This window comes from Leucopleurus acutus, assembly GCF_964270905.1.
Source record: "Leucopleurus acutus genome assembly, chromosome: 2".
NCBI classification, from domain to species: Eukaryota; Metazoa; Chordata; class Mammalia; order Artiodactyla; family Delphinidae; genus Leucopleurus; species Leucopleurus acutus.
Window position 1 is genome coordinate 148,517,300 of NC_139143.1, and position 13,882 is coordinate 148,531,181.

The 13,882-nt window shown below is 39.0% G+C and overlaps 1 protein-coding gene across 1 annotated transcript in view; it reads left to right on the plus strand.

The window, feature by feature from the left end:
* Nucleotides 1–389: 389 nt before the first annotated feature.
* Nucleotides 390–13,882, plus strand: part of NDC1 (NDC1 transmembrane nucleoporin) — a 48,304-nt gene continuing 34,811 nt past the window's right edge. The window contains exons 1-6 of the mRNA XM_082834526.1: nucleotides 390–624; nucleotides 2,104–2,224; nucleotides 4,990–5,091; nucleotides 7,971–8,145; nucleotides 9,289–9,427; nucleotides 12,611–12,719. Coding sequence (XP_082690652.1) covers nucleotides 475–624; nucleotides 2,104–2,224; nucleotides 4,990–5,091; nucleotides 7,971–8,145; nucleotides 9,289–9,427; nucleotides 12,611–12,719 — 796 coding nt within the window. The 5' untranslated portion in view covers nucleotides 390–474. The remainder of the gene's footprint in view (nucleotides 625–2,103; nucleotides 2,225–4,989; nucleotides 5,092–7,970; nucleotides 8,146–9,288; nucleotides 9,428–12,610; nucleotides 12,720–13,882) is intronic.

Consider the following 13,882-nt stretch of genomic DNA (forward strand, 5'->3'; position numbering starts at 1 on the left):
TTTGATTTCACTTTCAGGAGGTCGATAAAGTAAGATCGGAAGGAATAAAGGCAAATCATTTTGCCAGGTCTTTCTAATTATAGAATTCTGATAATCAGCACTGTGACTAGAAGCTGCTTTATAAAAGACTACGATTCCCAGCATGGCACAAAGGACCGCTGGGAAGACTTCTACTCCCAGCATGCTGTACTTTGGAACTCCCAGTCCCAGAATGCAACGCTCCTCCTTACTCAGAGGGCCGTAAAGACTACAGTTCCCAGCATGGAGCGCCGCCCCCAGTTTCTGGCGCCCCGCCGGACCCTGCTTCGGAGAGACGTTTTGGACTCCAGAGGGCGGGCTCTGGAGTCCCAGCCCTCTTTGGGGGACGTGTCTGCGGGGCGGTTCTGGCCTGTTGGGCCCGTCCAGACGAAACCTCGAAGGGATGGGTTGGGACCTGGGCCAGGCTTCGCTCAGGCAGCGTCTGAGACAGCCCCAATGGGGCCCTCGGGGGGCCTTCCTCCCTTTGAACTGCGGTGGCGGGTGGGCTCACTGTATCCTGTACCTTTCAGAGTAGGGGCCGCCATCACCATGGCCACTGCTGCGAGCCAGCCGTGCGCCGGCGGACCGCGGGACATCCTGTGGCGCGTGAGTGCTGCGCGCGCTGTGGCAGGCGCTCGGCAGCTGCGGGGGTCGGGCTGGGCGTGCGGGCGCTGGTCGCGCGTGCGCGCTGGACGGGGGCGGGGCTGGGTCGAGTGTGGTGTGGGGAGCGCGTGGGGAGGGGGCGACCCGAGCGACTTATTTCAGGGTTGTGGGGGGCGTCCTGAGTGCAAGCTGGTTACAGAGGGGACGGGCGTGCTAGGGAAAGTTGGTTACAAGTTGTGTGTGTGCGGGGCGTCCTGAGTGCAAACTTGTTACGGCGTGAGAGAGGGGTCCTGAGTAGAAGCTGGTCATGGTGGGAAGGATGTCCTGCATGGGAGTTGGCAGAGAATGGGGAAGAGTTGTATGCAACTCTGCTAGGTGCACAATTAATAAGTTGTTGATTACTTGGGATAAGAAGCAGGAAGGAATATCCGGAATCGGAAAGAATGTGGTATGACCTTAGCAGAGGCTGGTCTTGGGGACTAGGTGAGCAGGACAGGTATCTTGTCAAATTAGAGGAATGTGTGCACTGTGGGCCCGAGAAGAGGAGGTACTTCCTTGTTGAAGTCCCATCAACAGTTCTGCCTCCATTCTGTGGAGGGCACAGAGATAGAGGAGTAAGATTCCTTTTAGGACAGTGCTTCTACCCCAGCGGCACTGCCATCTACTTTGTATCCCAAGTTACTGAGTCTTACCTGTTCTTTACCACCTGTATTATCAGTCATCGATGTCCTGTAGATTGTATGTCAGAAACGTGGCTGCAGTTTTGTTTTTTTTAACTTGCTCTTTGCCACTGCCTTCCTTCAGACACTGACTATAATCTTTGGCTTGGGCAATTGGGCTGGACTGCCTCCTGTTTGTCTCCTGTTTGTGTCTTGTCCCCTCTGATCCATCTTCATTATAGCCACCTTACAGACACAAGGGTGTTTTACCTTCCAAAATATAAATCTGATCATCACTTTTGTGCTTAAAATGCCTCAGTATCTCTTCTTGTATTCAAGCAGTAAATCTTGTGCCTCATGTGGTAGGCACTGGTGAGTCAGACATGAATACAGTGCAGTAGTTGCCCAGTAAGGAGCTCATGTCTAATAAACACAATTACAATATACTGTTGGTTCCTGGAAAATGAATACACTTTCAGATATTGACATATCAAACCTAGAGAGACAAGTATAAGTTGCTGTAAAGTACAGTTGTAAACTAATTGAAACCTCCCTCACCCGTCAAAGTGTGATATTTAATGTGACATCTGACTCTGGACTAAAACAAGCATCAATTCACTGTTATTACAAGTTTCTGGAGTGATGTGTAGTGTTACTAATAGTAGTAACCATTAGAGTTTATCTATAGCTGCATGGACTGTGATCTGGGTGTAAATATTAGTGATCAACATCCTGTATGAAAAGATAGGATTTGCATAACTGAAATAACTGAAATAGTTTAACTGACTTCATGATTGAGGGATTTTTGTTTGTTTAATTATAGGTTTTGGGCTGGAGGATAGTTACAAGTATTGTCTGGTCAGTGCTGCTTCTGCCCATCTGTACCACAGTATTTGTCATCTTCAGCAGCATTGATTTATTTCATCCTATACAGTGGCTGTCTGGTAAGTGATACTCAGTTTGGGGAAAACAAATTTACAGGACCCACTTCTCAACATAAAAATCGCATTATGTTTTAAATAATTTATTTTAATTGCTGTATTGACAATGACAAAACATTCACTTTGAGGTATTCTTAAGGCATTCCCTTCCTAACATAGGCCTTTTCACTATATAATAAGATTAGTAGACACATCAGAGACTGTAGTATTATCACATGAACAGAAAGATCATTAGAAGACCACATAAATAAGAACCTAATTTTGTTTATTTGTCTCTTCTATTTGGCAGCTTTATTGAGGTTGTCTTTTAAAGAAGTGAACTATTCCTTTTATATATTTAAAAATTGTAGGTAGAAAATATGACATACCTTTGTAAAAAGTCTGTCTAAAATTAAGAATACTTTGGGACTTCCCTGGAGGTGCAGTGGTTAAGAATCCGCCTGCCAGTGCAGGGAGCACAGGTTCGATCCCTGGTGCAGGAAGATCCCACATGCCACGGGGCAACTACCCATGTGCCACAACTACTGAGCCGTGTTCTTAGAGCCTGTGGTCTGCAACAAAGAGAAGCCACCGCAATGAGAAGCCCGCACACCGTTACGAAAGAGTAGCCCCTGCGCGCCGCAACTAGAGAAAGCTCGTGGGCAGCAGTGAAGACCCAGTGCAGCCAAAAATAAATAAATAAATAAATTAAAAAAAAAGAATGATACCCTGGAATCTGATACATGAAATATATATATATATATTTTTTTTTTTTTTGCGGTACGCGGGCCTCTCGCTGCTGTGGCCTCTCCCGTTGCGGAGCACACGGGCCCAGCCGCTCCGCGGCATGTGGGATCTTCCCGGACCGGGTCACGAACCCGTGTCCCCTGCATCGGCAGGCGGACTCTGAACCACTGCGCCACCAGGGAAGCCCATGAAATATATTTTAAAAAAGTTCTATATTGTGGTTGATAAAAAAGATGAGAAGAGAGAAAAGGAGGAAAGACTAAGGAAAATAGAGTTAAACTGAAAGATTGATGAGGAGGAAAAGATTGGAGCAGGCTAATGTTTCTCCACATCCTTGTAGATAAAATTAATAAATTCATTAAACTAAACTATTTTATGTTAATAATAGCTACCAATTATTGCTGCCTACTGTGTGCCAGGCACCAGGCTAAGTACCTTATGTATAATACTTCTTATCCTTCCTACAACCTTGTATAATAATGACATAGTATCCCTACTGAAATGAGGGAACTGAGACTCAGGTTATAAGTCTGTGCAGAGACACAGCTAGTGAATAACTGAACTAGGATTTGAATATTCGTCTCTGACTTCAAACCTATGTTTTTCCACTCTGCCACACTAGAATTAAAAAAATAAAAAGAGAGAAATGTTCCCAGAGTAGGTTTTGAAGTCTTTAAAGTCTTGCCTAAGGCCTAGAAGCACAAATACTCTTGAAATTCTTTTTTTCCCTCCCTCTCAGAAACAGTAACAATAAATTTTTTTTGCTTTGAAAAGTGGGGAGTATGTTGTTAATTTAATTTTTCTGAAGAAATGCCAGTTTTCAAAGTTAAAAGCTTTACCTTGTGACCTTTGGAGAGATATTGCTGCTAAAGAATTAAAGTCATTTTAAGTTTTTTGTTGAAACATATCAGTCACTTCTTGGGTGAGTCTCACAGGTCAAATGAAATTAAGCCATAAGCCAGCACAAGAATGGCAAGTATTTCTGTAACCACCTTGCTGCGTCTGCATCACTCATGAGCTGGGCTGTCTAGTTGCAACCTCAGAATATTTCAATGTTGTAATCTAGAGCCATTACCAATTGTTCAGTATTGGCACTTGAGATAAACACTTTCTGCCATTTCATGGCCCAAGGGTATCCTAGTATCACTTTCTCTTCAGATTGGATTTGCTTTATGCCATTTTTCTCATCAAGTATTACTTGTATTCTTCAACTTTTGCTTCACAAAGTCTTTACAGAGAAACTGTAGTCCGTCCTTCCTTATTTCCAGTCACATGAATCAGTTCTTTCACTCTTTTAGCTCAGTGTAATGCTTGAGGAGTTTAATTGTGGATACTGAATAAATATTTTTCCATAATTTTGGTCACTGAATTAAAATTTTAAAAATAATTGGTTTCATTATTAAGTCTTAGTCTATTCAACAAACATATGTCCTTATTTTTATATCTCTTGTTCATGTTTTTAGGCATAATATATACGTATTTTAAACTTTACCACATTTTTTAAATGGAATATTGATTGTTGAACTACTCTAAAATGTGAATGTATTAGTATTTCATAGGGACATCATGATTTCTTTTTTAATTCGGCTCATTTGGATGATTTATGGATTATGCTATTTCTAGAAATGTTACTTTTTTCTAGCTGTAGGGACTAATTGCATTAATTAAGAAGAGATCTGAAAAATATTATTTACATTTTAAAAAGAAACTTTGTTGGTATATTACTAAATGTGGTACTTTTCTGTTTCACGTGATAAAATGTTTGCATATGGTATTATTTTGTCTGATGTTAACATCTGGGTCATCTAAAAGAAATTCTAGTATAATTTTTAAGGACCTGGAAGTTGGTCCAAATAGCTCGTGCTGTATGTAGTTCTTGAGTTGATGTCCTATAGGACCCATCAGCAGTGTATGAGTAAATTTTTAAATAAAAGATAACTTTTAAAATTATAGTTGTGGTTCAAGCCCCTTTTCTATTGCAGTATACTAAACATGACTATATAACTGAATGAACTTACTAATTCATCTCTCTTGTGTTTTAGATTCTTTCAGTGATCTGTATAGTTCCTATATAATCTTTTACCTTCTGCTGCTGTCAGTGGTAATAGTAATAATAAGTATTTTCAATGTGGAGTTCTATACAGGTGAGTTTTCAAATATTAACCATCTTTTAAGTATCTGAATTTATTTTACTAAGGGCAGACTCAATGCATTTTGTATGTGGATGTGTACATCAGAGGCTGTATTTTATGTCAAAGTTTAAAAAATGTATACAGAATTATTATATATGCTTTGAATGTCTTACTGTAAAATTTATTTGACCAATACATTCTCTGTTTTAAAAAAAATAATTAGAACTCTAATATTGGATGATTAGAACTCTTATATTGGATGATTCCAATTATATATATGAGGTATCTAGAGTAGTCAAATTGATAGAGACACAAAGTAGAATGGTGCTTGCCAGGGGCTGGAGGGAGAAGGGAATTGTTTAATTGTTTAATGGGCATAGAGTTAATGGTACAGGGGAGGATGGAAAAGTCTGGAGATGGATGGTGGTGATTGTTGCACAACAATGTGAGTGTACTTATGCCAGGAAACTATACACTTAAAAATGGTTAAGGGACTTCCCTGGTGGCCGAGCTTCCAATACAGGGGGCGTGGGTTCAATTCCTGGTCGAGGAACTAAGATCCCACGTGCCCCGCAGCGCGGCAAAAAAAAAAAAAGGTTAAAATGGTACTTTTTTTTAATGTGTACTTTATGACATACAAAAATTTAGACCTTTTAATAATTCACAGCTGGTGTTAAAGTTATAATTCAGCAGATATATTATAAAAATAACTCCTTTATAGAGTAAGAGATCAAGACCAGATGATTTCTAAGGTCCTTTTCAAATATTGAAGTCTATAATTCTGTGGTTTTCCAACAAAATTTAAAATATCATATGTTTTGCCTTGGGAGAATCACCTGTTAGATTTCAGAGCTTTTTACTTTTTCTCAATGTCTCTCCTTGCTCTTCCTGCCGTTTCAGATTCCTTAAATCTGTCTTGAGGTAAAATGAGAAGCTTTTTCTTTTTCTTTTTTTTTTTTAACATCTTTATTGGAGTATAATTGGTTTACAATGGTGTGTTAGTTTCTGCTTTATAACAAAGTGAATCAATTATACGTATACACATGTTCCCATATCTCTTCCCTCTTGCATCTCCCTCCCTCCCACCCTCCCTATCCCACCCCTCTAGGTGGTCACAAAGCACCGAGCTGATCTCCTGTGCTATGCGGCTGCTTCCCACTAGCTATCTATTTTACGTTTGGTAGTGTATATATGTCCATGCCACTCTCTCGCTTTGTCACAGCTCACCCTTCCCCCTCCCCATATCCTCAAGTCCATTCTCTAGTAGGTCTGTGTCTTTATTCCTGTCTTACCCCTAGGTTCTTCATGACTTTTTTTTTTTGAGAAGCTTCTTCTGATACTTCTTTTTTTCACTATAACATCATTCTTCTTTTTAGCTCTTTAGTACTTCCTTGTTAGATATGGTATAAAATTTCACATTGCTCTCTGGATTTTATAGTACACCCTTTTCCTTTGCTTTTCTAATCCCTCGCTACTGGCTGATGGATCCCTTTTGCTATTCACGCCATCTACAGAACCCCTTGGTTTACAGCATGTGTTCTTTCACACTGTCCCGTGTACCTGGGTAATCTAGATTTAGATGCCAGACAAGGGCTCTCGAGCTAGTCATTCTTTTTTTTTTTTGGCCTCGCCATGCGGCATGCAGGATCTTAGTTCCCCGACCAGAGATTGAACCTGTGCCCCCTGCATTGGAAGCGAGGAGTCTTAACCACTGAATCACCAGGGAAGTCCCTGTCTAGTCATTCTTAAAGCCTGACTAGTCACTTTGGCTCATTCCTTCAACATTCCTTATGTATTACTTTATGCCATGCATTGTGTGGGGATAAGAGATGTATGGTCCCAGTTTTCCCCAGGGGATCACAATTAATGCTGAGAAAGACAGTAATACATGGATAGTATGGACGTATATAGAAGCACCATTTACCCAGCATGGGGAGCTTCCTGGAGGAGGTGATGCTTGAACCAAACCTTAAAGAATGAGCTGTATTAAGTAGGCACGGAAGAAAAATGATGTTTTAGGGAAAGGGCGTATCGTATAAAAAGGCTTAATGACATGAGAAGTTTTGGTATGTTCAGAGTATGAGTCAGAATGTAAGTCAGTTACACAGTCAGTAGGCCTTGTGGGCATTTCTGGTGGGGAAGGGAAGGTGATAGCAGCCTCTTCCCCAAATTGTAAAGCACCTAAGCCCTCTCCCTTTATACTTAATTTTGTACTTCCCCACAGTCTCTTTACTTGGTATGTATCAAAAGGAGAATGTGTACAAAGATAGGCCGGGGAACCCTGTGCCAACTGTTTTCAAAAGTCAGCACCCCTCACCTCCCACCCACACTTGCTTCCCCCAGCTCACTTCTGAAAACCTTTTAGGATTATCAGAGCGGTATTAGAAATTCCCATGCAAGCATTTATTTTAGTATTCAGTGTTATCATTATTTACCTGGTTTGTGGTTTATTTTTCACAGATGGACTATATATTGACAATTTAAAATGCTGAAATAAGGATAACTTGCTGGAGGGCAAGCACTGTCTTAAAATTATTATTGTTTATTCCTTTATGGCAGTGAAGGGAGTGCCAGGGTAGGCACTATTTGAGCTATCAGGAAATCTTAATTAAAAAGAATTGAAAAATGTTAATCATACTGTACTTAGGTTTCACTTCTCTAGATCCTTTGGTTTTTCTTTTTCTTTGTGCATCTGTTTGTATTCAGTCTTTTTTCAAATTATTTTAACTAAGAATTTTTAACTTGGTATTTTTCTGTACTATACTTTACAGTGACTCTGGGTTTCTTCCTGCCCTTTGGCGTATTTGTGCAAAGATGAGAGGGAATAGTTTAAGTCCTCTAATTTCATATGCTGCAGATTATAAAGCCACAGTCACGTGTTTTGTTTGCAGTTGTGCCTTCCATTCCTTGCTCGAGACTGGCACTGATAGGGAAGATCATTCATCCTCAGCAGCTCATGCACTCCTTTATTCACGCTGCAATGGGAATGACGATGGCTTGGTGTGCTGCGGTGATAACCAAGGGTCAATACAGTTTTCTTGTGGTTCCCTGCACTGTTACTGAGAGGTAATATTACATATATTTTTTCTAAGGGTGCTTGTTTAGTTACTAAGCCCAAAGTGACCTATATACATTAATAGTTTATGGACGTTCTTTACTTTCTGGACTTCAGTAAAAAGTGCTTTTTTATGTACATTGAATGTTTTTGATGTTTTATGTTTGTTGAATTCAACAATTTTTTAAACCATTTATTTTGTACAAGGTACTATGCTAAATGTTGTTGGATTTGTTAGAATGATTCACACATGGACTGTAAGCTCCTTGAGAGTTGAGAACAGTAGGGGATTTAAGACCTGGACGCAAATAGATATAATAGGAGAGAAATAGGAATGTATGAGAAATAGTATTTAGTAGGAAGAAAGTGAAATGTGCAGATAAAAACATCTGAGGCTTCAGAAGGCAGGGAGGAATCCACACATGGCTTCATGGAGGAGGTGGTATTTCGGTTGGGGTTTGAAGGAAGGACAGTATGAGAAGAATGAAGAAAAAAAATTTTAATAATTAAAAATACCTTCTTCAGTAGAGTACTTTTATAATTTTGAAATTTATACAGTTCTTGACCAGATGGCATTGATGTGAATTTCAAGTTTATATTCTGACTTTAAAAGTCAAAAAAGTAATCTTAAGTTCTCTGTTATCCAGTGACTTTAAGACAGTATTCATGATTGCTACTGAATACTTGATTTCCTTTTGTCCCCCAGTTACCTTATATAAGGCAAGTTTTTTTCCTAATGCAATAAATTTTCTTTAGTGAAAAGGGTCCCCCTGAGGGATTGCCTAGTTATAAGAGCAACACAGAGAGAAGCCCAAAGTTACAGCATCTCTATCAGGTTATAGCCTTTATTTAGAATTCTTCAGTCCAGATGCAATTTACCAACTCATAAGCACCATTGCTTACTGTCACAGGGGACTTTCTTACCCTTACCAGATTTCTGGAGGAGCAGAGCTAGAGCATTAACTAAAGGTCAAGTTCTCATGCATCAGGGAAAAGGGTTTTGTTAATCTTTAGCCCACACTTAACCCCTTTGTTAGAATTTGGGGCATTTCTTAAGTAATTAAGTCAAAGCTTTGCCTTCAGTAAATAATAAGCCTAAAATAGTAATCTGTGTCCCTGACTGTTGAATTAATAACCTAACTTTTCCCCTTCAGCTTAGATAGCCCTGCTGCACAAACCTGCTTAAATGAGTATCACCTTTTTTTTCTGCTGGCTGGAGCATTTATGGGCTATAGCTATAGCCTCCTGTATTTTATTAACAACATGAACTATCTTCCGTTTCCCATCATACAGGTAAGCTATGATTTGAGCATTACTTTATGTCAGAATTTGGCAGAGTTAAAATTGCCTTGGTGTTTGTATATATAACTGGCATCATCTGATTAATTCAAGATTTGATCAGCAAAACTTAGGACTGAGATCCTCAAAATGCCATTTGGAGAGTAGATCTTTGTCTTCATGAGACTTCAGTGTCTGTTTGAGAGCTGCAGTTGCCCTTCCTGCTGCCACTCTCAGAATACCTCTTTGCTCCACTCTTCCCCTCCCTGCTAGGTAGTGGCAGTTGCTGTGACCTAGCAGGGCTGGGGGAGGATGATGATGACATTCATGCAAAGTACCTCTGTGCAGCTGCCAGCTTCTTTTTGAACCTAAGAAGCTCATAAGCTTGAGAATGTACAACTAAGTATAGAATATGTCAGTTACTATCTCAAATCCTTTTCAGAACAAGGCTTGATGTGCATAAATAAAACAGTTTTGACTGGTTTGAGTGGGATAGGTTTTAAAAATTCTACTAGTTTGGTAGGAGCTGACTCTTCCTCTGGCAGGAGAGAGAAAGTTCGGTTGAGATTTTCCCGGTGCCATCAAGGCTTTCCCCAGCCTGTTGCTGCTATTCTTGACTGTGCTGTTATTCGCTTCATTCCTGCTCTAGGGCATGCTGAGTACGGGGCTTTGGAGCAAAACTGTTAGAACCAGCCCCTTCCCACTAGGACGCAGTCCGGTAGGGAGGGAGGGGTATGTAAATAAATGATGTTCCACAAGAGTGTAAGTGTGAGAGCGTGACGGATTAAGATTCTCCTGGCTTAACTAAAATTTTCACATGCCTGTTGCATCCCTGAGAACAATCTGATGAAAATACACCTACTGCAAGGAGACAGTGCTCACAGGATCTGGTCCTTATCTGGATCTGGCCCTTATCTGCCTGCAGTCTGTGAGTATATGAACAAAGAGTCCTATTTACAAATCCTTCACATCTTGTGAAGGTGAATTAAAGCAGAGTGTCAGCTTTGCCACCTCAGAATTTCAAAAGGAGAAACCCCCCCAAAATCCTGTATAGAAATATCCATGGTGAATCAGCTTTGATCCAAACATAGTTAAGAATATAGGAAATGAAGAAAAAAAATTAGAGAAAAATGAGATTACCCCCAAATATCTTGCTCCTCCACGGACTTGTGTTGAAAGTAACCACCTATTTAACATCACGGATGTGTAAGAGTGAACAGGGGGAGTCCAGGATTGACAGTACTGATAAATTATTGTTTCTACCATGTACTGTTACATTTGTAAAATTTGACTACTAAATTTTTTGTAATAGCTTTTGATAAAATCTTAGATTCATTCTTGTGTATTCTTCCAGACCCTTTACTGTACATTTATATATATAGTAGCTATAATACTACATAGTTTGTGGGGTGGGATTTTCATAAATAGTTTTATATTGTACATATTATTCAGTAACTACTTTTTTCATATAACAGTATGAAAAATTAGATGTTTTTAAAAATCTAGTAATTTTAACTATTTACCATTAGTCCATTAGGGTTTTTTTCTATAAACTTGCCTATGCTACGAAAACCAGTTCTATTGCCCTTATTAAATTCTTAATGACAGACTGATAGGGAAAAGCAGAACGTTGGCATGGAGTAGGGGACAAAGAAATGGATTAATGCCAAGACAGGCTTGGCAAGTTATACGCCAACAAGACTATTTGAAAGTATTAAATGAGATAAGATTTATAGAGCCTGGCACATAGTAAATATTTGAATAGGCACAGGGTAGCTCATAGCCAAATCACAGAAGAACCCAACAGGGAATTGAAAAATACTTCAGCTTGGGAGCAAGAAGAGGGTTTATTAGCTGTTCTCTACGTATCTACTGAAATGTCTGCCTGCTTCCTTAGCCTCTCTGGACCCTTGAGAGTGATGATGGAGGTGAGAGCTGCAGTAGGAATGGTTTAGGGACTGTGCCCTTTTTATTAGGGGGTTGAGGTGAGATGGTGGTAGCACCCAGTAACTGCATCAAATAGTGCAATTCCATGTCTTAGAGTTTGAAAATATCTGAATAAATCAGGATACTTCAAGCTGTATGGTTAGTGATCAAGCATTCATTTCACCTGGGCTGCTTTTTGTAAGATGCTGTGGGCATCTGCAGATGTGGTATGAAGACATAACCTCTACCTAAGGACTATAATTCTTTGCTGTCCTTTAGCTTCTGAAATCCTTAGAGAAGGATCAGCCTTAATATAAACACAAAAGAAGACCAGAATTTGGGAAGTCCATCTTTGGTTCATTGGGTTTCCTTAGATTCTTTCCAATAATTTAAAAATTATTTTTTCCATTGGCATTTTTAGGGCCGACAACCCTTGTTTCACAAGAAGTGTAATTTTTTCAGGAAAAACATTTCGTATTTTTTCATATTTGATTCTTTTCTCTTAGATTGTTAGCATTGGAAGGTACCCACTAAGGAACTGTTTAGCTGGTTCAGCCTTCTTATCTCACAGATAATTAGATGGGAGACAAGGCTGACTTAACGTTATACAGAAAGAGGAAGCACAGAACTCGGGTCTCCCAATTCTTAGTCTCGTGTCTTCTTCACTACCTCCTATTTTTCTGTAAAGAGCATGTGAAAAATTTTAGTGTAAAGGCAGCATACATTATCTTTAAGGTTGCAGGCTCTGAAGCCAGCCTGCCTGCATTAAAATCGCAGATTTTTCTTTTGCTAGCTGGTAACACTGGTTAAGTTACTTACCCTCTCTGTGCCTTGGTTTTTTCATCTGTAAGATGGGGATAATGATAGAACCTCCTTCGTGGGGTTGTTGTGAGGTTTAAATGGATTAATGCATTTAAAGTGCTTGGAACACTACCTGGTATGTGAAAAGCATCCAAAGAATGTTAGCTGCTATTGTTGTAATTATTATTATGTTGTTTGTACTTACTCCATCTCTGTAGTCCTTACTATAAGTATAGATTGATATTGTTAATTTTCTCATTTCTGATCTCATATCAATGAGATGTTGTATAATGTAAATATTAAATACTTTAACATCTGAAATGGATGATTTTTTTACCTATGGAATAAACTTTGTCTTGTTATGCAGTGATTATGTTTTTGTGTGGACCGTTATAGTTATGTGCTTGCTTTGGAATAAAAAAGAACCTTTGTTTGAATGTCATTTGATTCTGGTTTTCTTTTCTTCCACAGCAATACAAGTTCTTGCGCTTCAGGAGGTCTCTGCCTTTGCTAGTTAAGCATAGTTGTGTGGAATCGCTGTTCCTGCTTAGAAATTTCTGCATTGTGTATTATTTTCTTGGTAAGAATTTCTGCTTTTTGATACAGTATATGTATTAGCTCACAGCTCAGAAAATATCAAAGTCATTCTTTTTTTTTTTTTTTTATTTTTTCAAAGTCATTCTTGATTGTATTTATATATTTCCTACAATTGTAGGTATGTGATTAGCCCAGCTGATTGCTTGTTTCGATTAAGTGTTTAGATTTAGATTCAAACGTTCAAAGACTAGTTAAGAGAGAATATTGTTACAGAAAATGTGGTATATACATACAATGGAATAATAGTCAACCTTAAAAAAGAAGGAAAGCCTGTCACATGCTACAACATGGATGAACCTTAAAGACATTATACTAAGTGAAATAAGCCAGGCGCAAAATGACAAATACTACATGATTCCACTTATACGAGGTGTCTAAAATAGTCAAGGGACTTCCCTGGTGGTCCAGTGGGTAAGACTCCAGACTCCCAATGCTGGGGGCCCAGGTTCGATCCTAGTTGGGGAACTAGATCCCACATGCATGCCACAACTAGGAGTCTGCATGCCGCAACTGTGAGCCTGCGTGCTGCAACGAAGATCCTGTGTGCCACAACTAAGACCTGGCGCAGTCAAAATAAATAAATAAATAAATATTTTAAAATATATAAATAAATAAAGTAGTCAAACTCTTAGAAATAGAAAGTAGAATAGTGGTTGCCAGGGGCTGGAGGGAGGGGAGAAGGGGGAGTTGTTCAATGGACATGGAGTTTCAGTTTTGCAAGGTGAAAAAGTTCTGGAGAGCTGTTGTATGACAAGGTGCCATACAGTGTATATACACTTAAAAGTGGTCAAGATGGTAAATTTTATAATGTATTTTTTACCACATAAAAAGATATATCCTTTAAAAAAAAAGAAAATATTGTATATCATTTAGTCATTACTCTATAAATAACATATTCCTTTTTATAACTTTTTGTAACTTGCTAACTAATACAACAGAAATACCCTGTTGCTAAGGGGACATTGTAGAATTTATTAACATGAATTTTAAGCACAAAGATGCAGCTTATTTAATATAATGAACAGTACAAGTTGAATGGAAACCTTAATCTCAATAGCAACATATATTAATATAAACAAAATCCAGCATTTTAAAATACTGTTTTCAGACTATAACATTTTCTGGTCCTACTTTTTTCTGTGGAAT